This window comes from Oryzias latipes, chromosome 11, assembly GCF_002234675.1.
Source record: "Oryzias latipes chromosome 11, ASM223467v1".
Lineage (NCBI taxonomy): Eukaryota > Metazoa > Chordata > Actinopteri > Beloniformes > Adrianichthyidae > Oryzias > Oryzias latipes.
The window spans coordinates 18,705,366-18,730,159 of record NC_019869.2 but is presented as its reverse complement, the minus strand read 5'-3'; the positions used below and the strand labels follow the sequence as shown (position 1 = coordinate 18,730,159).

The following is a 24,794-nucleotide window of genomic DNA, read 5'->3' as shown; positions in this document are numbered from 1 at the left end:
CAAGACAGAGCTTAACTGGCGAGACTTACCGACTAAAATGTTTATCTTGTTTGTATCTATAAATACTTTTGGATGGCATTATCTGCCAGAACCAATCCTGTGCAGATATTGTGCATCATTTTACAAATTTAACTGACTTCAGATTCCAGAGATGATAAGCAGAGGAAAAAGTAAAAGATGCTCAAGGAACATTTTTTAATATTGAATTAAAAAAATGTCAGGATGAAGAACAACACTGAGATTCTTAAAAAAAAAACATCATTATTACACTGCTTAATGTTGATGCACTAGTCTGTAATGATGTTTTGGAGTAAACAGCATTTTCTCATTTCTAGCTTTCATGCTTTATGGCACTGGAGCTTTCCTTTGCATAATGAGTCCCACTAAGATGATTTTTGAGACAGAGACTTCGGAAGTTGGCAATGCTTCAACCCAAAGCATTCTGATCCATTCAAAAACTGTGATTTTAGATCATTTGAAGGCTCAAACCACATGTGCTAAAAAGATTTTTTCCCCCTACAAGTTTCTCTGTAATAGAAATGGAAAAAAATCCCAATGTCATTTTGTGCCAACACACTGAAACAGTAAATAAGACATCCCACGCACTGACCAGCTGGTTTCTACACCCACACTCTGGTGGAAGACAGAAGAGCGGCTGGAATCTGTCCAAATGACTGATAGCAGGTTGATAACCATCTTTGGATTAACTTGCGATGTATGTGTCATTTAGATCCTTTTAGAAAACAGTTGTCTCTTAATTTAAAAAGTGTAAAAGTTTATAGAAATCCATTCAGATCAAAACTCCTTTTTGGGAAATCTTCGTGGAGCATCAGAGGCTCCTCTTGCATGTCCCACCTGAAGATGCACTAAACAACCACTAACTGGAAAAGTCAACTAAAGGTGAGTCAGACTGGCCATAAAACAGTTGATTAAAACGTGTTTATAAGCACAAGTTTATGTCATAATTTTGTCCTTTACACACCACCCAGGAGAAGCAGTTCCTTTCCCAGGACAAAACAATCTAGTTCACCGTAACCAACTTTCAGTCCTCACAGCAGTTTTTCCCATTTGGGAGGACAAGGAGAGCATGCTGCATTCCCAATTTGCAACTACAATTAACACAAAGCATGAATGAATTCAAAGGCAACACAAGCTGCAGCAACATGCAGTTTAATCGGATTCATGCCTGAATGAGTCATTCACTAAGAAGACAGTGTTTTATAGACAGAAGCTTGCAGTCCTACTTCTGTCCAGCCAGCTCGTTACAACACAGATTTCAGTTTGTCACGACCTTTTTTAACGGTTTCCCACCAGAGCTTTAGCTCCAATGTTGACATTCTTTTGCCTACCGTAACTCTTCAACCGTTTACACAACTGATGTAATTCCAGCGAATTCTGAAGCTGCATTACTTCACTGTTGTGAAGTGTTTATGCAATCAAAGAAGCTGATTCTGTTATGAAGAAAGGTTTTTGCCGTTATGCAAAACTCTGTTAAGAACACTATTTTGCATTTCAGAACTAGAACTAGAACGATCAAAAGGTTATGTTAGGTCAAAGAGCGTGTATTATTTAGATGTAGCCAGTGGCATCTCTGATGTTAAAGGATCAATGGACTGGTAAAGCTGCGCACCTAAAAAAAAAAAAAAAAAAAAAAAAAAAAAGCTATTCTGCATTGTGAAGCTTCAATATTTACCATAAATAAGATTAATTTCTTTTAATTATTAAAATTGAAAAATGAGCTCTGCATTAATGACCAGCAGTTTTATTGTTTTATCTGTTGACTAAATTTAAATTGCTGTATCAGCAAATTTACAAGATGAAACTTGATGATGGAACCCTACAGCTTGCACAAAGCGTCTCAATGATTTTGAAAATAAAGCGAATAAACACTGTAGGTCAGAAGGACATGCACACACTTTTGACAGGAGCCTGCTTCATAGCTGATTGGGTATGGTATCTCCGGTAAAAATTATGATTCCAGTTTAGATGATATTTATAAATACAGGTCAGCAGCAGAAAGGTGATGGTAACCTGGTTTTTTACCGTTTATTTATAAACGCAACCACTGTGAGTCCAACACTTTTTTCCCCTCGTCTATGAAAAACAAACTCTGTTTTCACAAAACTCAGGGAACTTAAGTCAACAGAGGATAAAAGTATAACATTGGCCAAATAGGGAAAAAAAGACTAAAACAAAATAGCCTCAATATTAGGGAAAAAAATGTGCTTAGACACTTAAAAGAGAATGATTGGGCAGGTCTCAAAAATCTCAGTGAGTCACCATCAGCTGGTGCATGTTTGCAAATAAGTGTTTTGTGCTTCATAAACCAAGTTTTTAACCCAAAAAAAAAAAAAAAATCACAGTTCAGCTCAACTCATCTCAACTCATCTACATTTATACAGCACTTTCAATCAACAGCAGGCGACTCAAAGTGCTGAACACGAGAAATGAGGAAACACTAAAACATCTTAAAACACAACATCTTACGACTTCCAACCAGAAGACTGGCAGCTGCATTTTGAACACGTTGGAGACGTGGGAGAGACGACTGGCTGAGTCCAATATACGGAGAATTACAGTAATCCATTTTGAAACGCGTGGATTACGGTTTCAAAATGTGCAGCTGTAAAAAAAGCTCGACTTCACCACTGAGCTTATCTGCTGATCCAGTTTAAAATGACTGTTCAGTTTAAAACCTAGATTAGAGACATTTGTTTTTAAAAAGTTAGTCAAGGGACCAAAATCAACTTGGGAAAGTTCACTAAAATCATTCGGTCCAAAAACTAAAACTTCCGTTTTATTTTCATTAAAACTCAAACAGCTTTGGGCCAACCAGTCCTTAATGTCCTGAAGACATGACAGGAGCTGCTTCATGGAGAGATCATCTTTTTTTTAAACGGCAGATAGATCTGGCTGTCGTCTGCGAGCAAATGAAAAGAAATGCTTCCTCAAGACTGACCCTAAGGGTAACAGATACAGAGAGAACAAGAGTGGCCCTAGAACCGATCCTTGTGGAATTCTATAAGAAACCTGAGTTGTGGTAGATTCTAAACCACCCAAGCTGACACACATGGTTCTTTCTGCCAGGTAAGACTTAAACCAGTCCAGTGCTGTACCTTGGATCCCCACAGAGTTCTGGAGCCTGCATATTAAAATACTATGGTCTACAGTGTCAAATGCTGCTGTTAGATCCAGCAGAACCGGGTCAACCTTGACTTTCCTTCATTTATACAAGACATCAGATTGCACATGAAGTTAAACCCAGCTATGTTTGTTCATAGAACCGCCTAGAATTGAAAAGATTACCAGGTGAGGAAAAGTTCCTAAACTGAACAATGACATCTTATGAGCCAGTTTGTGGGGCAGTTAAACACGTCCAGAATTAATATCGCAGACCTCACATGCTTGCATAAAAAAAATGCATAAATGGCTTTTTAAAAGAATCTTGTCAATTTCCTCTTTTCACATTAATGGGCACCCAGCGGTGGTTCCTATGGTTACGGCCCTAAACCATGTGGTAGCAGATGGAAGGAGAGCTGGAGGGCTAAATTTATCTTCCAGCATCCTCACCGAAAACAGAGAGGGAGTGAGGCAGGCGGAGGTGCCCCCACCCTTCCAGAAGAGGCAGATTTTTTTTTTTTTTGGGAGAGAGAACACTTTGAAGAGAATAACATAAATTGTGTCGCTGCGTTTTCACCGATAGTTACATCAAGAATAACCAGTAAAGGAGAAAATGGTTGGTCAGAGGCGTGAGTTCATGATTTGACAGACTCACCTGCAGCCTCTGCCCGTCACCTGTGCTGTTTCCATGTCAGCCACAAACAGAACATGAAGTACAGTTTGATGCACAGCTCGTCGGGGATGCAGCAGAGTCCTATGGGAGTCTGCACAGACACCTTCCCATGTGTGACTGGGAGTACACTAGTGGTGGCTGTGGGAGGTGGGGGGGGGGCATCCATGTACAGCACAGGCAGCCCATTCAGATCAAGCTGCTAGCTTCAGCGCAGTCACCCCCCCCTTCATTCACACATACGACGCATGAATCTTCCCCACACGCTTACAAGCTTCTGCTGCTTCCAGCACAAACACACCCCACCTCCTCCTCTAGCCTGTGGATGATGCAGCCGAGTGCAATAACAAAGACATGAAGGAAGAAAAGCCAGTACTTCAGACATGAAATCAGCACAAACAGGAGTGTGAGTGCGCCGTTCCTTTACCTGGGTGCAGGTTGAAGAAGGAAGGGGGGGGGGGGGGGGGGGGGTCCTCTGCTTCTGCTTCTCAATGGTAGAGGTGAAGACAAGGAGAGATAGGAAAAGGATGAATGAGATGCTGTAGTGGAGTCTGCGCTCTGCGTGCACTGAGCTCACAAACAGGTAGCTGAGTGTATTATGCATGTGAATGAAGAGGAGGGGACACGTATCCACCCCCCCCCCCCCCATCTCCACCTCTCTGGTGGCGTTTCTCTCTGGATGTGGACGTTGACGTAAGCTTGGGCTTTTTTGGCTGCGGTCTCAGGCTGCACAGCTGGCTTTAGTGGGGAGAGGGCGGGGGCAAGGGCGGCTTACTTCGTGTGTTTTTCCAAGCACGCCTGTAGAGGTGATGCCGCTGCTGTCTGAGGAAAAACCCTGGAAAAGAAATTCTGTTTCCCTGGGAGAAGCGGTCATGCTGCAGACATCACTCTGAGCTCCTTCACGCCGCTGCTCAGCTGGCTAAAGAGGAACCAGAGCTGGGGAGGGAAGGCAGCAGCTGGATGAGATGATGAGACGCTCGCTCAGCCAGCATAAAAAAGGGGAGACAGCTGAGGGGGGCTTCAACTGCTGATTTATGATTGAAACTATGTGAAAAGCTAAAACCTGCTCTTTCTTTATTTAGATATAAAAAATGGATGCAGCCACTTTCATAAATTGTGAAAAAAAATCATAAGGAAGGATATTTTTTGTTCTTCAGCTAAACTGAGACTAAATAACATAATCTAACATAATTGATGACATAATGACTAATGCAGGATGCATGATGATTAATTTTTCCTCAGGACTGATATCTTTCCCTGAGGCTAAAAACAGAGGGTCTGATTTGTCAAGATCCTAAATAGAAATAGTTTGTAAATGGAAATAGATCACACAAGCTGTGTACTATATGCTGTTAATGTTCTAAAATTAATTGCACAAGCGATTACAAGCAGAACTTACAGTTTTCAATAAGGATATAACAGGATTACTCATGTTAAAATATTGCAATGGAGAATAGAGAATGAAGCAAAGAATGGAGTTCTGCTGGAATAAGTGAATCACAAGGATGTTCAGGCCATTGCACAGTAATAGTGTGTTGTGTTAAAGTCACACACATATGTGATTTAATGTCAATGTCACAGATGCTGAGTCATACACGTGGATTTTGCAAGTCACGTGTTTCCACATCTAGGGGTGTGAGAAATTTGTTTTCCACATTTGACCCATCCCCTGGCAGAGGTGAGCGGCAGTCACAGCCGTGCACAGGAACCATTGGGTCCCCCGGCTGTCCCAGTCTCAAGACAGACACTCTACCACTTGGCCACTGACATAATATATTGGTCACAATATGTGCCATCAAGCATCTACAAATGGAATTATTTGCACAGTCGTCATAAACCTCCGAAGGAAACAAACCAGGATTCTGCACGGTTTTTCTCCCTCAACTGTACCTCAAGCTGTGCAATTCATTAACATTTAACCATGGTGAAGCAGAAGGGATTTTTATAGCTTCTGAACTGTTTTCTGCTTACATAAGTCATGTTTGTCCAACAATGGCAGTACTGCTTCATCTTTCAGGGGAAATATAGAGTTTATTTGGATTTTCTGTTTAGAATAACCAATTCAGCTTCATTGGGTGTGGGCTCTATAGTGAGACGGCTTTACAGAAGCTGGTGATTATCACCTGGAAAAATCACAAGAAAGCTGAAATGGTGTTGGGAAAAGCTCTGGCAGCTCTTAATCCCTGTTATCTACCAAGAACTACAAGATAAAAAAAAAGCCTTTAACACTGTGATTGAGGATTACAACGAGGACGTAAACATTTCCTTCAGTGCTTGATGTCTTTCTGCCTCCAGTTTGTCGATAAATATCCTTTAAGACCTTCAACTAAGGTCCACAACTATCCACTCGTGTTTTCATAAATCAAACATTTTTATTTATTTCTTTTTATCCAGGTCATGATTTCTAAAGAGAAAGTTCAAAGTGAAAAATAAAGAGGCAGCCAATGAGTTTTTTCTCTGAAGTGTTTGGCTTTTGTTCAATGCATGGGCTTAATTCAACATCTGACTTGGTTGGCGTCTGGTAGCAATATCCTGTTTAGTTGTTTATATTTGCTTTGAGCCTAGATTAGAAACATTTTGGCATATATATTTGAGATTTTTTTTAAATCTAGGCTTAATAAACTTATGATAAGAATTTCCTTAGCGAGTCTAAGGGTAGGGATGGCAGTTTTGTTTAGTGCATTTAGTTAGTTTATCCGCCATTTTATTGTATTGTAACTGATTTAATGTTTTGTACAATTAGTGAAACCCGTTGAGACAACTGTGTTGTAATATTGGGCTACATAAATAAAAATGAATCGAATTGAAATATAAAAACTGTACATTCTTAAATCTCTAATGGACTACATCTGCTGGAGAAATGGTCATGTTGGTCACTATATAAACTTACTACAAGTTTGCCAGTAAAGATTCTATTGCCAAAATGATCACGGATCCCTAAAAATGGGATTCAATCTTGGTACATTTTTTTTCCCTTTGAATTTCTCTTACAAGAAGATGATCAAAGTTGGAGCTTTCTTTAATGAAACGGTTGATACAATAACTGTAATAACAAATGTAGAAAGAAAACATACGATGACGATTTGAGTCAAGACTGACTTGAATTTATTTTTCTTTAAATGCATTTAAACCTATCGCGCTGTTATAGTGTAGTCCATATAAAGACTTTTTTCATATACCGTATTGTCAGAAATAAAATAAAAACTGTCTGGATCAGCAAAATTGAATCATACTTTTACATGACTTTGTGTGTGCAAACCCAATCCCAACATAAACCCACAACCACAGGGTTCCCCCCACCATCCCTCTAGACACCCACCCACAGGTAGAACAGAGACTCAGCCTCCACCCTCCACCAGAAGGGAACAGATGCCCCTCTCAACCTAAACCTGCCCTGATGGCCACAGAAAAACAGCTGTGGCTAGTCTGTGGCTGCCACAATTTTAAGGGCCCACAGAGGAAAAATAGCCACTGTAGCTGCAGAAGGACGTCCCGGTTCCCAGCATTAGAATGTGAGGACAGATGTAGAGCAGAGCTTAGCTGTGGCAGGTCGTGCTGCCTTTGGACTCGGCTGCTAAACTTCCTATGGCACACAAACACCACATATGCACAAGAACACCTTTACAAGAAGACCTTTATGGACCAAAAAAGCCCATCTGTAGGTTCAAGGTGTACCAATGGAGACTTGTACACCCCTGTGGCAACAATATGGTGCATTTTACTACAAATGTCTATGTTTGTGTAGATATACTATCAGGAAAAAAGTTAAATGCAGAAGCAATGTGTGGAAAAAAACGAGTACACCCCATGTTTCAACAGTGGGTACGATCCCTTCCAGTATCTTGTTTTGATTTCAGTGTTGCCATTTTCTCACTATATTTGGAAACGTTCTAAACCCCCATGAGGAATTTTTTTCTCAGAAGAAATAAATCTCATTCATAACATACTAATCTAACAGTGCAGTTATTCAAACAGAATTTTAAAAATAGATCAAAACTAAACAAAAACCAGAGAGAGCATCTCGTCACTTCTTGTACATTCCCTTCAAAGCAGTAGTTTGTTGGTTGGTTAATGCAGTCATGGCTGTTGTATGTGTACGCATGAATATGGTAAATGGGGTATATTATATAGCTCTTTACTGCCTTCTTAGAAGGCCCAAAGCACTTTATAGTCCCGATCCAAGTCACCCTTACACACCCACATTCACACTCCGCTGCCTCACACTGGCACCAACCCATTACTGCCAGGAGCAATGTGGGGTTCAATGTTTTACCAAGGACACTTCGACACATGGCCGGGGGACCAAACCTGTGATCTTCCGATCAGAGGTCAACTGGTCCATGTCTGCACCATGCTTGCCCCAAATGTCAAATGTATGGCTGATTTGTCTGTATCGTCGACCTGACTGCAGCAGTTAAAACAAAAGTGTCCAGGGTGTGAAGGGTCCTTAAGGATGTTTTCGGTTTCTCATGATGCAGAGGGAACTGTGCAATTCTGTTAGTGTAAGAAGTGAACACCAAACAATCTTCTAGGATGTGTTTATCACTCTTTAGACTGGAGTACTATCCTCAGCACCTCTGTGCAGATGGTGGACCATATGACAACACAGTATTTTAGGAGACTTTGTATGGAGCACCAGCAGAAGATCACCAGATCGCAAACCAGCCAAACTTCTTTTAAACTGTATTCCTCTTTGCTGCCCGCCATTTTCTCTCAAAAAATATTAAATAACTGCAGGTGACACCACCACTGTGGTGTTGCCTGTAAACTTGTGTAAAATATTTGTCAGTCAAAAATGGGGAATCATCTCCAGAAATGCCATCAGATGAGTAATTTGTTCATTCTGATTATATGTGTGAAGCTTGTTCAGATGTCTGGATCTGCACTGCCTTCAGGAGTATTTCTACAGCTTAGTGGTCAATTGTTTGTTTTGTTCACTTATTTTTCAGTGAAAATAGCTTTTTTTTTTTTTTTCTAACTGACAAACACTTTTGTCATCCTTGTTAAATTGAAGCTAACTCACATTAGTTACATTTTAAGAATGGGAAGCATAGACCAAAATAACTCGTAACTATTGTTCTAACTAATGCTCTTTACACTGATTGCCGGGCAAATCTCAAACCATTTAAGATCCCATTTGGAAAAACACACCTGGAACAGCTGTTGAATTCCACGCCACACTGGGCAGCAACTCACGATAAACCGAGTCAAACCTTTGGGGTTTAAAAGGATTAGAAAAAGAAGGAAATGGTCCAAAGGCCACACCAAACTCTATAAACGAGTGATTTCCAAGAATGATCCACAGATCTAAAAAAATGCCTCGTCAATATTTACTGATTCGGTGACAATAGGGTTATTGAGGAAAAAAAGTGGAAAACTGTATATTTAGAGCAGCTGCAGTCCAAATCAGGGACAAGGAAAGATTGGTAGAGAATGGGAGTTATTGTGCAAACCAAGCAAAAACAAGCTGCAAATGCAGAGAGGAAATGCCCAAAACAACCAGCCACTGGTTATACTTGACTCCAGATCTAAGTTGGGCTGTTTGTGTGAACATTTGTGGTCTCTGGTTGTGAGCTTGGGTTTCTGCTCAGCCACTGACTGAAACAGACACCACTCGTCACCAGAACTGTAACAAAGATGCTCTGCTTTAAGGCTTCCCCTCCAGTCAGACCAGCAACCTGGTCTGACTTTAGGGGACTGTGTGTACACGTGTGTGTGTATATATATATATATATATATATATATATATATATATATATATATATATATATATATATATATATATACACACACATGTATATAACCTGAAAGTGAACAAAATTGTTCTTCCGATCTCAGACGATGCCCATAATATCCCATGGATCACAGATTCAAAAGAGAGAAGCCAAACAGCAATTCACCTGGACATAAGTTATTTTGTTTAATTAAAACTTATAACATTTGAATGTTATCTGTAAATGTCATGGAGGCCATGATAAATGAATGCAAAAATGTCAGTAGAAGTACATGTAAAGAAAAATGTACAACAAAGCACCCAGAAGAAAGCAGGAGAGGGTGGAACCATCAAACACTGAAATATGCCAATGAGCAAACAGCACTGGTGTATTGCATAGTGCAAAATCCCAGTCTAACCAACTACAGAAACCTCGGCATAGTGCTGCTGAAGATACTGAGAAATAAAAACCATAAAACACTAAGTGTTGGAGTCCAAGCCACAGAGCTGGAGAATCTGCCACCACAGTGTTTTTGCTCTTAATGTGCTGAATGTTACGAAGCTGCAGGAACACAGCCCACAGCATTGATTTCTGATCAAGGAAAGCTCTCCAGAGGGTCACCATGACGGCCCAGAAGGCCAATGGCCATTTCTCTGCCACCCCTGGAAGAACCACTCAGTCCCTCAGAACAGTGACAGACATTTGACAGAATTCATTTAAGCAGACATTTGCTGTTTATTTGCGCTACTGCCTTAAGGCATGAAAATACAGACTTAATACCAGGTTTATGCAAGTGCACACATTTCACAACCTTTTATTTGTATTCACTTTAAATTAACAGTAATACTGGATAAACATAAGTGATAACTTTGTATTTGTTCACTAAAAGAGCCGGAAAGAAAGGCTCAATTTAGAAGCTAATGGAAACTTGTGTGTAGTTGATGAAAACCTCAAAGGTTGATTCTATAAAACTCTGTCAGATTAACCACCACAGAGTATAGTAAGATTTCCCATGAATCAACACTGACACAGTCAAGCCTGGGACATCAGATTGGGCTGGGTGCTGGATTAAGCAGCATTGCTAAAATGCAGAAAGAAAGGAGAAGTTGCTGACCCTTGGTACATCCGGTTCAATTCTGCAGCAAAGCCTAGTCTGGATCAAACTCCCCCAAAACCCAAGAAGCTTGGTTTTTCATTGAGCTGCAGTGTAAATGCAAACCAATCTGCTTGGACCTCAAGGTGATGTAATGTGGAGAGAGAGCGGCCATATGCTCTCTGATTTCACCAACAGAGAATCAACAGCTTGGGGGCGAGGCAGCGTGCCAGAGAGCCCGCCTGCTCAGGAATCTATACGTGCTCCACAGACGCGCGGTTGGTACCAAACGTATTAGCGATAACTTCACTGATGAGTCAGAACAAGGTCTACCAAACGCCACCCGCATCTGAGAGGGAGCGGTCTACAACCGCAACACTCTCCACCACGGGAAGGTCAACAACAAAAGACTTACTGGGGACAAATCCAGACAAAGAACAAAAAACTGCAGTTACATAATGCAAAAGCCTGCAGTTTGCTGCCACAGTCTTAGCTCTGCTTGGAAAAAAAACAAGGCTTATCAGAGATGGGATTGTCAACAAGAGTTTAAAGAGAGATGAAGGCAGATGAGATACAGTTCAAATATTTTATGTCCCAAAGGAATATCAAACTGATCCAGAACTCAGCAAAGGCATTCTCGTTTCTTGCTTGTTATCTAGACTCGCCGTTTGTCCTTTAACATCTGAAATTGTTTGGCCAAATACTTTTTTAAGCTTTGTAATTAATATTCTAACAGGTATAAAATGACACTTTGAAAGCATATAAGTGCAACTTTGCTGTGAAAAAGAAGGAGGAAAGTAGCTATGAAAATGCAAATGCAAAATATCCCTGCATTTCTGGAAATATATAAACATCCATTCTCAGCAGATTAAATCACATTAATGACAGTTTATAAAATAGCTCGGATATTTTGGTAATAATTACTAACCTAACTGTCTGTCCCACCGTTGGGTGTAGAAATGGAGAGTAAACACTTTTACAGTTGGCAAACAAGTTTACAAAAACAGAATTTTAAAAACATCTAATTCCAGATATTTTATTTAGAAGATTATTTATACCGACTGTAAATTCATTTTTTTGTAAAGACTTAAGACTTTCTACAGGAAGCCCAGTGACATCCTTCACATGATGAAGCTTTGTTGTTTTGCATAGTGGTGGGCTGTCAGGGCCAGATAAAAAATATCTGAATCATGTTTATATTTTGTCTTCAAATAATCAAATTTTTTGATAAGTGAAATGATAAATATAATAATAAATGATATTCAAAATTGATGCGGTTATTTTCAATGTTTTTTGCTGGTTGTAGTTGCATAACATGATTTTTTTACTGTTTTGTTTATTCAGTTTATTTAGAGGCATTTATTGTGGCTACAGGATTTTTCTACATGCAATGCAAAGCTTGTTTCTGCATCGTAAAATGCTCAATATGGGGTTGAGTGATTCAGACGTGGCACTACTGAAGGCCCGGGTGTGTAATGCATCTGGTTTTGCATGATCTTCTTCAAAGGACGATGAGCTTCTGCTCTGTGGCTGATTGATGGGAGCGTCCCCAACTGTTCAGCATCCATTCAAACTAAACACCCAAACCTACACATCTAGAGCTATGAGTTTGAACTTTTTGGTGAGTAAAGGATTACATGATGCCATTGTGCAGCATGTAAACTGGTATTACTTTAGTTTTTTCTTTTTTTTTTTTTAGATACATGTTCGTCTGTAAGTCTTTGGATTTTGGTGAAAAATGTCTTCACATGGAGCAAAGGAAGAAATGAGAAATACTTCAACAGTTCTTGTTTGACAAGTCATGACAGTTTCATCTAGACTTTGTTCGCAGGACCACCACAATCTGTTATCTCCAGCTGTGAATGGAGACGAGTTTGACGAATTATTTCCATGGAAGCATTTCGATTTGTAACAAGTCTTTACAGAGGAGGGAAGGCATGAGAGTGTTCTGTTGGTTTTGGTCGTGTGAAGTTCAGGAGGTGATCCGAGAACGCAGCTGACAGGCCTTCTGCCCGACAGCCGGCTCTCTCTGAGGGGGTCATGGGAACCAGAGGTCCTTCCACCTGGAAGAGCGGCCCAAGCTGTGTCCATACGCTCGCCTGCAGGCCCACTGATGGCATCCAACAGCATCCAACTCTGTAGCAGAGGGCCCGCATTGAGAGCTTCAAACATGCACGTTCCAAAAGACAAGAACTCGCTGGAGGGTTTCCTTTTATTTAACAAATCAATCACTTTTTTCTTTCTTCAGCAGCAAAGATGACGCTTCTGACATTAAATTCTGTTTGTTCTGGCTCTCATTTGTATTTTTTAGAAATAAGGTTGTGATACAAAAAGAAGTGGTTGTTAAGAAATGCTTCAGGATTTCAGGAATGTGCAAAACACTTGGGTTTTTGGTCTGACTGACTTTTTGTTGAGCTCCGGATGCTTTTCTGCAGCTTCACCCAGCTGGACTGGGAGGTGGACAGGATGCTGTCCGTTTGGAGATGAAAACCACTTTTTCACGCTTCGGGATTTCTATTCTAAGGGCATTTCTTCACGGCGTGGCCCGACGCTTTTATTACGTCTATGTTGCAGAAGAAGAAACCTGGCGGACTGCGCGTTCTCAGCCTGTTCAGGAAAACATCACTGCAGTTGTTGCCGTTTTTGTGATTCTTGAAGCGCCTGTTTGTTAAAATGAGTCCGTTTTTCAGGCGTTGCTGCAGCATTCCAGCCAAACTCCACAGCTTAGATAAACACTCAAACATCATTTTAGGATGACTTTCTTTTGAATGAAAAAAGGGTAAAGGGGAAAGGCTATTTAAGAGCTAAGAACTAAGTAAGACAACAAAACTTTCTGTTAAAAAAATGTAATAAATCCACATTTAAGAACATAAAAATAAACAGGATAAACTGTTTAGATTTAGTAATAGCTAAACCATAAATGTGTGAATTGAGTGTAAATTTCAAATGAAGATCCTGATTAAGCTCCACAGTCGGGACCACAGAGATGAAGGACAGCTCGTCCAGAATTTTTGTTCTAAATGAAACCATCAGAAAACGCCAACATCTACCCTGAACTGGGTTTCTCTTCACAGAGGGTTGGAGTATTCTGAAGAAAGTATCGAGTCAAAAGAGAGGAACAGGTTACCATAGCAGTGGAGGTTTACACACCAATTTTCCCATTTTATTCCACTTAAGCTCATTTTCTATAAAAGTCACAAAATGCTTTGATGGTGTGCAGGAAAAGACAGATCTTTTTCTGGGTTAGGTAATAATCTGAAACACTTGTTTTGATGATCCAGATCATATTTAGACTAACAAACGATCAATGACATTGAGCATTGATCTCCATCTCAGCAAAGGAAAGTGACCACTTTTAAGGTCATTCACCGACTTTTTTTTCTTTTTTATTGCATGTTATGATGTTATCAATTCATATAAAGATAGATTCAGATTTTCACATTCAGATCTTCCAGAAAAGTTTGGATAAAAGTTTCAAAAATTAGTAAGTGAGACCAAAATGATTCCTAAACTCTGTCTGCTGATGGAAAGACTGTCTAAAAAGTCTAATAAAACATGGGGACTTCTCTTCTCTTTTAATAATCGCTGTAACTCAAAGCAAGACTTTTACATGCTAGATAATTCAAAAGGCTATTTTTAGGGTTTGAGCTTTCCATTGTTCAATCACAACTGAGCCAAGTTGATCATTTCATAACATGGAAAGGAACATAAAATGATTTCTATGTCTTTTAATGGGAAAATACTGGATTTTTCCTAAAGAACCACAAATGCTGGAGAACAGGAAGCACCAACAAGATGACGGATGTATTGAAAAGAAATAAAAAGCAACATGGAAAAAAAGAAAAAATCAAACTGAGGCGCAGAAGAGAGAGGGGGCTTCCAAAAGACCAAAAAATGAATAATTAGTCAATCCAAACAAAATGTGAAAAGGTTTCAGTTTTTCATGCAGTTGTTTTCTTTTAGTTTTTAGACAGAAAACAACTTAATTTTCCATAGACGAAATCCAGAGCAGTGAGGTTTTTAAATGTTATACATGTTAAAGGGGTGTGGTTTAATTACAGGTGTGTGAAGCCCCACCCTCAGGAAGAATGCAGAGATTTTCCATCAACTTGTCTTCCTTTGTGTGACACTGGTCTAAATAATTGGGAATCGCTGTTTGTTTTGTGGTTTAAAAAAAAACACAAAACGACCTTCAACGGAAGCACATTTTTCTGAGTAAACCACCTTCACTTGCTTCAGTTGTGTTAACTGTCCTGCAGCGAATGCCAACATTTTGATGGCTCTGCACTTTCCCACTTTGATGAGCGGCAGGGGGGGGGCTCTGAGCCCCAGAGGGCCGGGTGTCCTCGCCTTTCACCTGTCATGAGGACACTGATAGGTGAAGCCGCATCAGACCAGGCGCTCTGAATGCCGATGCTGTCTTCTTCCTCCTCATACAGAGCCATCCCACAATGCAACAGGCACACAGTGCCCCTCCCTCTCTGCTCTGAAGGGAGCAAGCCAAAAATATGCAAGCACATCATCTGTGTTCTTTAAACCCTTTGACTTCAAAGCTGAAGCACATGTAGAATATAAATAAACTGGAGCCAGGTAAATTCGCCAAATACTCACTGGATGATTAAAACACTCCAGCATTACCAAAAACTGACCTCATAATCCTGCAAAACCAGCTGTGAACATGTGCAAACAACCTGTTTGGGGTCCTATATTCCCAAGCTAGTGACAAAGCTGAAAATAGCTTGCTTTTTTTTTTTTTTTATTAAAAATAAATAAATAAATAAAATAAAATAAAACTTGCTTTAAACCAGACCAATGCAAACGTTTGGCCACTGAACACGCAGTGAAAGTTTGTCTAGGTCGAACATCGACCTAACAGGAACACAGATTTGGTAGTGTTGAATAGATGGCATTTCTTTTCATTCCCAGAAGTGCCATCCGTTCAAAAATTGATCGTCAGTAATTAATAATTGTGGTTTATATAAGAATAGAACTGTGAAAGAAAAAGCTTCGACACTTTGCACCAACAGGGTGGTGGATATGCGCTAGTAAACAGTAGCAAAAAAAAAAAAGGAAGAAGAAGCCCCTCCCTGCTAGTTCAGTGTGAACGTCATGGGCTAAAATTGCATACAAGAATGTGTGTTTTTGAACATGCGTCACATACTTAGTGTCAATGCACATAACTGCAAAGATCTAACAGCAGGGAGTAAGCAAACAATTGTAATCCTCAGATCTGATATGTTTAAAAGCAGTAACTTTATATCTGTGTTCCAGAACCAATTATACACATAAATTAACCCGGAAATACTACTTAAAAAAAATATATATATCATTAATTCCTTTGCTTTCGTTCTATTTGGCAGTAGGGACTGTGCTGCTATAGCAACAAACTAAATCCTAACGAGTTAACTTAACCTGAAGTTGGGTTTTATGAGTGTTGATTTGAACAAACAGCCTTTCCAGCTTCTGCAAAGCAGGTCAGGAGACTTAAGTCAATGCTGCCACATTGCCTTACACATGGTTTTCCCTTTCAGTCTGGATTTTACAGACAGAAAAAAATGACAACATACCCAAAAAAATAGAGGAAGAAAAAAAAATCAGGCAGCAGAGGCTTATCCACAGCGCAGATCTGTTTAAGCTTAGTGGAGGTTATGTAATATTGTGTTAGATTTGATGCTGCGGCTGCAGGAAGGACTGCTCCTCATGCATGATGTCATGTTGTGTTCCTCGTTCCTGCAGAGCAGCAGGAAGGCGGTCATGCTGTCCTCCTGCATGCATGCAGCCGCCGCGCGCGTTTGCACCAAACCTTTTGTTCCCTATTTTTTCATTTGCAGCGAGGGAGAAACTGTAAACACAGCAAGAAATGACCCCCTTCTCCCCCAAAACAGCTGGCCGACATCTCCAACACTCTTTCCGATCAAATCCCTCTTGAGCATGCGCACTTGTAGTCGTATCGATTAATATTAACTTGCTTGCCAGATTTTTTTTTTGAATGGAGGCTCCAGGGGCTGCGCAAAGCGCCGCTGCTGGCAGTGACATCACACAACGGCAGTTAGAACCCACAAACCCAGACAGGTGACACACACACCTGTGCCCGGAAACAGGCCATGACCATTTAAAGCAGAAATCAGCTGAGGAATGATGTGGTCCCGCGAGAAAATTAAAAAAAAGAAAGAAAAAAACAAACAAACTGATAGTTCAAATAAACATAAACAGCAATGAGGTTTTCTCCGTAATTTTGCACAATGCTATCTATCACTGCGCCCAGATAGTACGGCCGCCGTCAAGCTAGCGGAAAAACAAGCTTGCAAAATATTCCTTCAAAATAAAACATAAAAAAAACCCCAGAAATTGTCGTCTTTTCCGTGCGTTATTTGCTAGGCATGATTATAAAACCACACGAGACGTTAAACATATTCACTACAGAACCTGCACCTGAAGCGTAAGACCGGTAAATTAGCTCACTTCCGGTCTATTTTTGCTGAGTTTCGTTGGACTTGCGCAGCTCAGCGCCTCCTCCTCTTTCTCAGAGACAATGAATGAAGCCAGTTTCAGGTTTGGACAAATATACCAGGCGAGCGGCATCACCTCGGAGTGTTTGCAAAATGAAAAGACACATGTAAGCAGCCAGACCCAACCTGTCAGCTCTGTTTTTGCACATCCCGTGTTTTACCTTACCGTTAGCAGCGACTAGAACAACGCGTTAATGACCGCCCAACAACAAACACGTAAAAAAAAAAAAAAAACTATCGTAAATTTTACACCAAATATCTCCCCCGCGTTACGAGGAAGCCCACATTACCTGCAGGATGCTGAAGTTCACTTCTCTGCGCTGCGGCCACGGTGGCTCCACCGCGTCAAGCAATATTAAGTTCACCAAGCCGGATGACCCATCACACTACCTTCAAAATAAAAGCTTCGCTGCTGATTTGAAATGTCACACTATATTTTTTAGTGACCTTTGCATCTTTAACATCTTTAAGCTTTATGACCAAAATAATTAACTGAGCTGTTCAAAGTAAATAGAACTGTACACAGAAAACAGTTTACTGCATAATCAAACATTTCTTTCAAATCGGATATGAAGTCATGACATTGTAACGAGCTTTACAGCTCTGATTATAGTTGAAAATACTGTAACAGCGTGGTGAGTGATCCATATTTTAGGAAAAAAAGGTCACATTTAGGCAAATCACTAACATAGAATTAGCAGACCTTTTGAAAACCACTAATAAAAGAATGGTGTATTAGATGTGCCATCTGTTTTATGTAAGCGAAGCAATAAAATTCCTTACCTGTTTAGACCTAACCTCAAAAAGTAGTTGCTTTTTGAAAAACATCCTAAAACTTTTCAAAAAGTTGGACAAAATTTAATGAAAACCATCTTAAGAGAATAATTAGTATGACAATTTTTAGGGTTTTTCAGAGGCTAAATCAAATACAATCTATACTAAGACGATGCAATCTCCATTCAGCAAAGTTATTGATTTCACTTTGAATCAACTTCTTGCTAATTGGGGAAAAAAGCTATTTTTTTAATAAATAAATAAAAAGTTCCACAATTGCTCAAGTGGTACCACTAGTTGTTAGCGTTAAGGATATTCCTTTAGGTAAAATTTGTTTTGCAAAAGCGATCAAAATTCGTTTGGAATTTTAATGAACACTTTATTTATTGGAATCAAATATGCTTATTGGCTTATTGTGTTGAATATTAAATTTATCAGTTCAGTATTTTGGCAGAGATGTTCAGGCTTAATTCCAACATAGGATCAGAAGGATGAGAAAAAAAAACGTTTGCACTTTTCTATAAGTTAGTTGAGCTCAGTTTCTGTTTGACAAATAATTTATTGATTAATTTTATATTGAATTGATAAATATATTAGTTGTGAAAAAATAGGAAAGAACACAAACTTCCTAATATTGTGAATTGTGTGAGAAATCTTGTCATAGAAAATACCTTTAAAAAATATATGTTTACTTAAAAATGTAGTTTTGGCATTGTGTACTCTGTCACGCAATTCCCCAATTTTAAATTATTACTGAATTTAAAATTTATTTATCTTTGTTTAGATTTTTAGGAGTAGGAGACATGGCTTATGTTGTACAGCATTACTGTTTTTCCCTTGTCAGCTCTTCCACTGACAGGTTTGAGGGAACCACTCATCCCGTGGAAGATTCTTCTGCCTCATGAGCTCTGTTGGGCCTCTGGTTGCCTCATGGAGGACAGGTGTGGTCGCTCTTGGCAATTCTGAGGAGGAGCTCCTCCTGGGAAATGCTGAATATAGTAAGTCAGATCAGACAGACAGAGGAGCGTCCCCGGTGGAGTGTGAACCCATAACGGGCTTCAGAGTTTCACTCAGACTTACAGAACAGCATTAAGCTGCCCCTTCCTGCTCAGTGATATGCTGACATTTAACACCACAAATTCATAATCTAATTCAAACCAGGATGCAAATTTAAAATCAGCACAAAACCTAATCGTCTTCATCTCTACATCTGCTGTCCTTTACTTGAACTTCTACAAAGAAATTGGAATAGAGGCCATCTTTGAGTAGATGTTGGAATCTGTCTTTGCATCATCGTCCTTCACAATTAAAGAAAATACGGAAACAGTGGACAACCTTCCCAGAACAGATGAGAACTCATCCAAAGAATCAGAAGACAGTCGAAAATAAGGCCTCATGTGATTCCGTTAAGGTCAGAGTTCATGACTGAACAGTCAGAGATGTTTGGATCAAAAACATCTTCCCTGAGGGATGACTAATTGATTTAACATTGAAATGTAGGCTCCTCCCTCTACCCATAAAACATATTGAAGTTCATAAAATACCAAATGAGTTCGCGTCTGAATGTGGAATTTGAATAAATTGGAATCGGATTACTCTAAGAAATCAAACCTAATAAACTTCGTACAGCAAAAAAGCAGGTTTGTGGGATATACATAAAACAGTTTTTAAAACAAAACAATCTGACCCCACCTTTGGAAGATTCCACCTGAGCGCCCCCTGGTGGACACAACTGTGAACTGCAACCACTGAAGAGAATCATACCTTTATTATTTTCATAAAAGGTGAATTTGAACAGGCACTTTGGTAAATGTCGTAGAAAGGGCGACGGTCCCTGTGTAGCAAAATACATCTATTACGTTACCTGAGACTAAAATACAACAAGGCACACTTCTCTGATTGAAAGAAACATGACAAAAGATCATTCAGGGAAAGACTGTAGTGCATTTCTTCATCAGAGTGCTGGGAAGCGAGAACAAGTGAAAGCTGGAATGTGTTTCTGAGGAGGTTTGATTCAGCATTCACCAGTAAAACCTTTTTCTGGCAGTGCTGAACACCTGATCCCCAACACAGACCCCCCTTAGTTGAAATCTCTGTCAGGCAGCACCAGCGGTGCCACCAGAGTCCACAGGTAGAGGGCCAGGCCGATCCAGCTGGAGCTGATCTTCACCCAGACGGCCGGCATGGCGGTCTGCATAGACTCGTAGTCTGTGTTGGGCCTGTCGGGTCAGACGAGGGGTGTTAGGAGGCTCTGCTGGCTTGCTGTTTCTGGGGTGGGGGGGTGGGGGATCTGATACTCACATGTACCAATTGGTGAGAGTCATCATGATGTAGAGTGAAGCCAGGAAGAGGCTGAAGTGGAAGAAGGAGTAGCTGTAGGTCACCCCGTCCTCCTCGTTGTCCACGGCACGCCGGACTCCCTTCTCGTCTGTGGAATCCCCCGCATCCACGGTCAGACCCTCCCCCTCCTCCGTCTGCATCAGCCGGTTGACCTGAGCGTTGTTGGAGGAGCGGATGCTGCGAAGAGCTCAGCGTCAGGCTTTGCGAAAAGTCTGCATGGAAACACCTGCAGGTTCTTCTGCAGCTCCATACCTGGCGTAGAGGGTGCAGAACAAGAAGATAATCAATCCCACGATGCCCTGAGCGTCCCACCACTGCGCTTTCCCTGGGGCCTCAGTGGGAGCGGGTCCAGGTGGTGGAGTGGCACCAGGATGCTGGACCAGACTCAGCAGACTGGGGTTACACCGCTTATCTGAAAGTGAAGAACTCAGAGTGAGATTTTCCCCCAAACCACTCAGGAGGACGATTCCGTTCAGCTGCTGGACTCACTGGGGTTGTTGGTCATGGCCGACCAGGTGACGTACATGGTGTAGAGGGAGATGAGGGAGGCCTGCAGCAGACCGGATGTGGGCTGAGCCTCCTGTGGAAACACACATGTACAGTCAACACAACAGAGAGGAGGTGCTGCAGACAGGTCCCGCCCACTCCTTTCTCCGGTCACACCCAGCGTTTTAGGTCACACCACGTGTTTTAGCATCACCGTCGTATGGCATGAATCCATCAATCATTTGCCCCAAAGACGGTTGGGACAGGGGATTCAAACCAGAAACCTTTCTGCAGTGAAATGTGCTGACCAACAGAGCATCAACCCCACTCAAAAAACTAAAAATGCCCAAAACATTTTCACAGCTTTATTTAGTTTGATTTACTTTCTAACCTTAAAAAAAGCACGACACCACCTTTTCCTCACCTGAACCTTTGGCAGGATTGACACGACGGATAGAGCGATGCAGAACAGAAGGTTGAGGCTGATGAAGACCTTGTGCTCAGTGCAGTCATCCGTTTGAGTGTAAAAGACGTAGAAAAGGACGACGGCGGTGAAGGCCAAGGCGTAGTGGATGAAAGTGAAAGACAGCAGAGCTAAGAGGAAACAGACGAGAACGTCAGGAGCTGTTTCTGGCAGTGATGCGTTCAGGGTCCACCTGGTGGTACAGACAAAGCAGAACTGTACCTGCCAGACTTTCCTGAAGAAAGGTTAATATTGGTCAACATTGATTATTCAGTTTTTGTGTGTTTATCTGTTGCAACCATTATTTCCAGATAAATCCCAGATTTTTGGATGATTGTTTTTACTACAAGCCTGATAAAAAAAAACAACCTAAATTAATACTTTCTCAGGTTTGGACCTTTGAGCAAATGTCCCTCTTTTTAGTATCTCTTGGTGCAGTAGCAGTGTGAGTCGCTGAACCTCTACCTCCAAACCAGCACTTGCGGTTTCCGTTTTCGGCCCTCTCCAGCCAGGACTGGTTCCAGGAATGAGCAAAGTCGATCAGCAGGATGAGCTGGATGATGATGAAGACAAAGGAGCCCACCACGCCAAAGTAGTACCACACTGTGAAAATACAGGACATATTTTAGAACAAAGATTTGATCATTTTCTGCTTCCAAAAAACAAATACTCAGTATTTGTTCAAAATGAATTTCCAGAGCGATTGTGCTCCATGAGCTGCTCATACCCATGTTAAAAGACCCATCTGGGATGTAAAACGCTCCCACAGTGATGCCAACAAGCAGCAGAAACTTAAAGAACCAGAACCTGCGAAGACAAAGATGTTCCTTGCTGTAAACATTGTTCCTTCAGGCGCAGCGCCTCTGTGTGGCCACCAGAGAGCAGCACTGCCTCACACATCCTCACCCGTTCTGGATGGCAGCTCGGGGGTCCTTGCTGGTGCGCACTCGGATCATGATGATGGAAAACAGGAAGAAGAAGCAGGCCATGGCAAAGCACATGCGGTACACAGACTTGTAACCCACAATGATGTCGCAGTTCATCTTGTTCTGTATGCCAGGTAGGCCGGACCCGCCCACACAGAAACCAGGAATCTGACAGCAAGCAGCAGAGGTTAGGAACAAGAACGTATGTTGGAGTAAATCTGCAGGGAGGGAGAACCTTTTTCAGGTGTTCCTCCATGCCTGGAAGGATCATGATGATGGAGACTAGCGTCCCGAGCAGCAGCAGGAAGGAGAAAGCCAGCCGGCTGATCGTGGAGTTGAAGGTTGAAGGGCAACACGATGACAGCAGGCAGGAGGCCGAGCCGCATAGACAGGATGCCTGGGTGGTCAGGAGAGGAGGGAAGGGGTAGTGAGGAGATTCAAACTGGTTAGTACTTCTTTCAATTAGGGGGGAGGGGGTCAGGCTGTTCTGACAAAGTGGCTGCCAGTACAACGTATGTCTTCACCGCAAGTTAAACTATTGTTTCCAGAGGTTCATCACTCCTCCTTTAACTCGGATCACTTCCTGTACAGTCCAAATGCAGGGCACCGCCAGCCCTGGGAGGCACCATGCTTCACTAAACATGCACACAGACTGGACATGGTGCAGAGTAGGGCTGCACGATATGAGGAAAACTCGCGATATGCGATATTGGTGATTAATATTGCGATAACGATATAATTTGCGATATATAAACAAATAGCAAAACAACCAAAAACATCAATCCCATTTCACTGCAACAGTTTAAAAATTATACTCCAAATGACCCTCGTCGACATAGGAGGCAAACATCAAACATAAAAGGGCTCATCTGATTGATCAACAACGTAAATGGGTCCTTCCGATTGGTTAAATGCATAAAGGGATTTGTTTCATTTCTTCAATATTTCAAGCTGCCATGAGATTGTTTTAGCACATTTAAGGTAAACATTTATTGCGATTCTCGCCGTCTTTTGCGGTATGCATATTGCACAGCTTGATGTCGCGATAACGATAAATTTGCGGTATATTGTGCAGGCCTAGTGCAGAGGAAAGCAAAGGATTCCAGTCTTTGGAGTTCAGGCTGGCCCTGAAAACAAGCAGCCCTTCTACGAAGCACTGGAAAACGCTGAAACCAGCCAGACCAGCACTCAAAGGACAGCTCAGGGGACTTAAGAAGGCATTACAGGGATTCCATCTGCATAAAAAACGATGGAAAAAACCACAGTCTGACTTCTAGCTGTAATCAAATCTGATCATCCAGTCCCACATTTCCTCCAATTTTAGGTTTACACAAATCTCTATTTTACACAATGGTTTATATAACTTTACAGAAGTCAGTCTTTTTTAGAAACTTTTTTGTTTTGAAACACCCCTGGAGGTTTCTCCCTTCATTTCCATTCTGATTTCTGCCCTGAAGTAAACGGCAGGGAGCCTGAACAATAGCATTGGGAAAGAAGCAACAATGGAAGAACTCAGTGGCCTTGTGGTAGAGCGTCCACACTGTCTGAGACTGGAAAGCTGTCGGTTCAAATCCAGTCGAGTCATACCAAAGATTCTAAAAATGCAAACCAACGCCTCCCTGACTGAAAACTAACATTAAGAGGTTGGATAGAGAGAGTAATCCATCAAATGCTTCCTGAGGGTGGAGAACAAACACACCGAGGTGTGTGACAATTGATGGGACTTTTGCTCAATATAGAAGATTCTGCATTTCAAATTAAACTCTAATACCAATAATCAATTCTATCGACTAATGCTCCTTAGTTTGAAATATCATCAAGTGTTAATTAAAGTAGGATTATATATAAATGTGTTCTTTTTTTTGTTTTTTTTTACCAAACTGTTGTTATTTCAAGAAGGGGCGTGTCCAGAAGAAAGGCGGAAGCTGCACTCTTCTCCAGACCGGAAACTCTGTTTTTGTCCTTATTTTTCAAAAGCCAACTGTTATAAATAGGTTTCGTTAAAGTGGATACTAAAAAAAACTGAACATCAAATAAAGTTAAAAGAAAACTTAGGGACTTTGTTTGTTGACTAGAGTTTCAAACACATTACATTTACATTTATACGTCACAACTAAGCCAAGGATTCATTCACGGTATCCCGTTTATAACTCCAAGCTGAGTCAGTAAAGAAATGTTTACATTTAAGACCACCTGCTGACGAATAATTGAACAACTGAAAGTTAAGTTTCTTTGTCGGTGCGTCAATGTCAATTATGTCAACTCTATTTCCTGGCGACTGAGACAATCATAAACTTTGTTCGTCGAAAACAAGAAAACAGCCCGTCTTTGTTATGATTTTCACCCATTTTCTAATTTCATAGTGTGTACTTACGCAACTGGCGAGGGACCCGAGCGCTAAACACGCACCCATGATGTTCCTAAAACACAAATCTGTCGAAAATCCTCAAAAAGGCGTAAAGGTTCGGGGATAAACGGAAGTGAACTACAATCCAGATGACGGCCGGATGTCCACCTGTCACTTCAAAGTAAAAGCATGTCCGCGTGACGAGCTGTAGCTAGCTGTTCGAGAGACTTGGGCGAAGCAGTCAACAACTTTAATCAGAAAGAACTGCAGCCTCGAAACAATTGTAGTTCAGTAGATGTTAATATTTTTTTTAATCACATTAGCTAACAAAATAGGAACAATAAAATATACA

The 24,794-nt window shown here is 41.0% G+C and overlaps 2 protein-coding genes across 4 annotated transcripts in view; both read right to left on the bottom strand.

Moving 5' to 3' along the window:
• LOC101162694 (transcription factor HIVEP3) overlaps nt 1-17,481 on the bottom strand; it is a 30,005-nt gene extending 12,524 nt beyond the window's left edge. The window contains exon 1 of one of the 3 annotated variants that reach the window (XM_011481077.3): nt 17,397-17,481. The gene's annotated coding sequence lies outside the window, so the exon portion shown is untranslated. Of the gene's footprint in view, nt 1-3,775; nt 3,983-4,217; nt 4,255-17,396 lie in introns of those variants that run through there. The other 2 variants (XM_023960001.1, XM_023960002.1) reach the window with 2 other exon arrangements.
• Nucleotides 17,482-19,629: 2,148 nt separating this feature from the next.
• On the bottom strand, nt 19,630-24,607 carry LOC101156750 (serine incorporator 1-like). The gene is made up of 10 exons (XM_011481076.3): nt 24,470-24,607; nt 22,331-22,492; nt 22,076-22,263; nt 21,897-21,976; nt 21,635-21,772; nt 21,131-21,300; nt 20,710-20,800; nt 20,473-20,632; nt 20,182-20,397; nt 19,630-20,099 (listed from the first exon to the last, which is right to left on the bottom strand). Exons 1-10 carry the CDS (start codon nt 24,506-24,508, stop codon nt 19,961-19,963), a joined length of 1,383 nt encoding a protein of 460 aa, XP_011479378.2. The 5' UTR covers nt 24,509-24,607; the 3' UTR covers nt 19,630-19,960.
• Between the last annotated feature and the right edge of the window lie 187 nt (nt 24,608-24,794).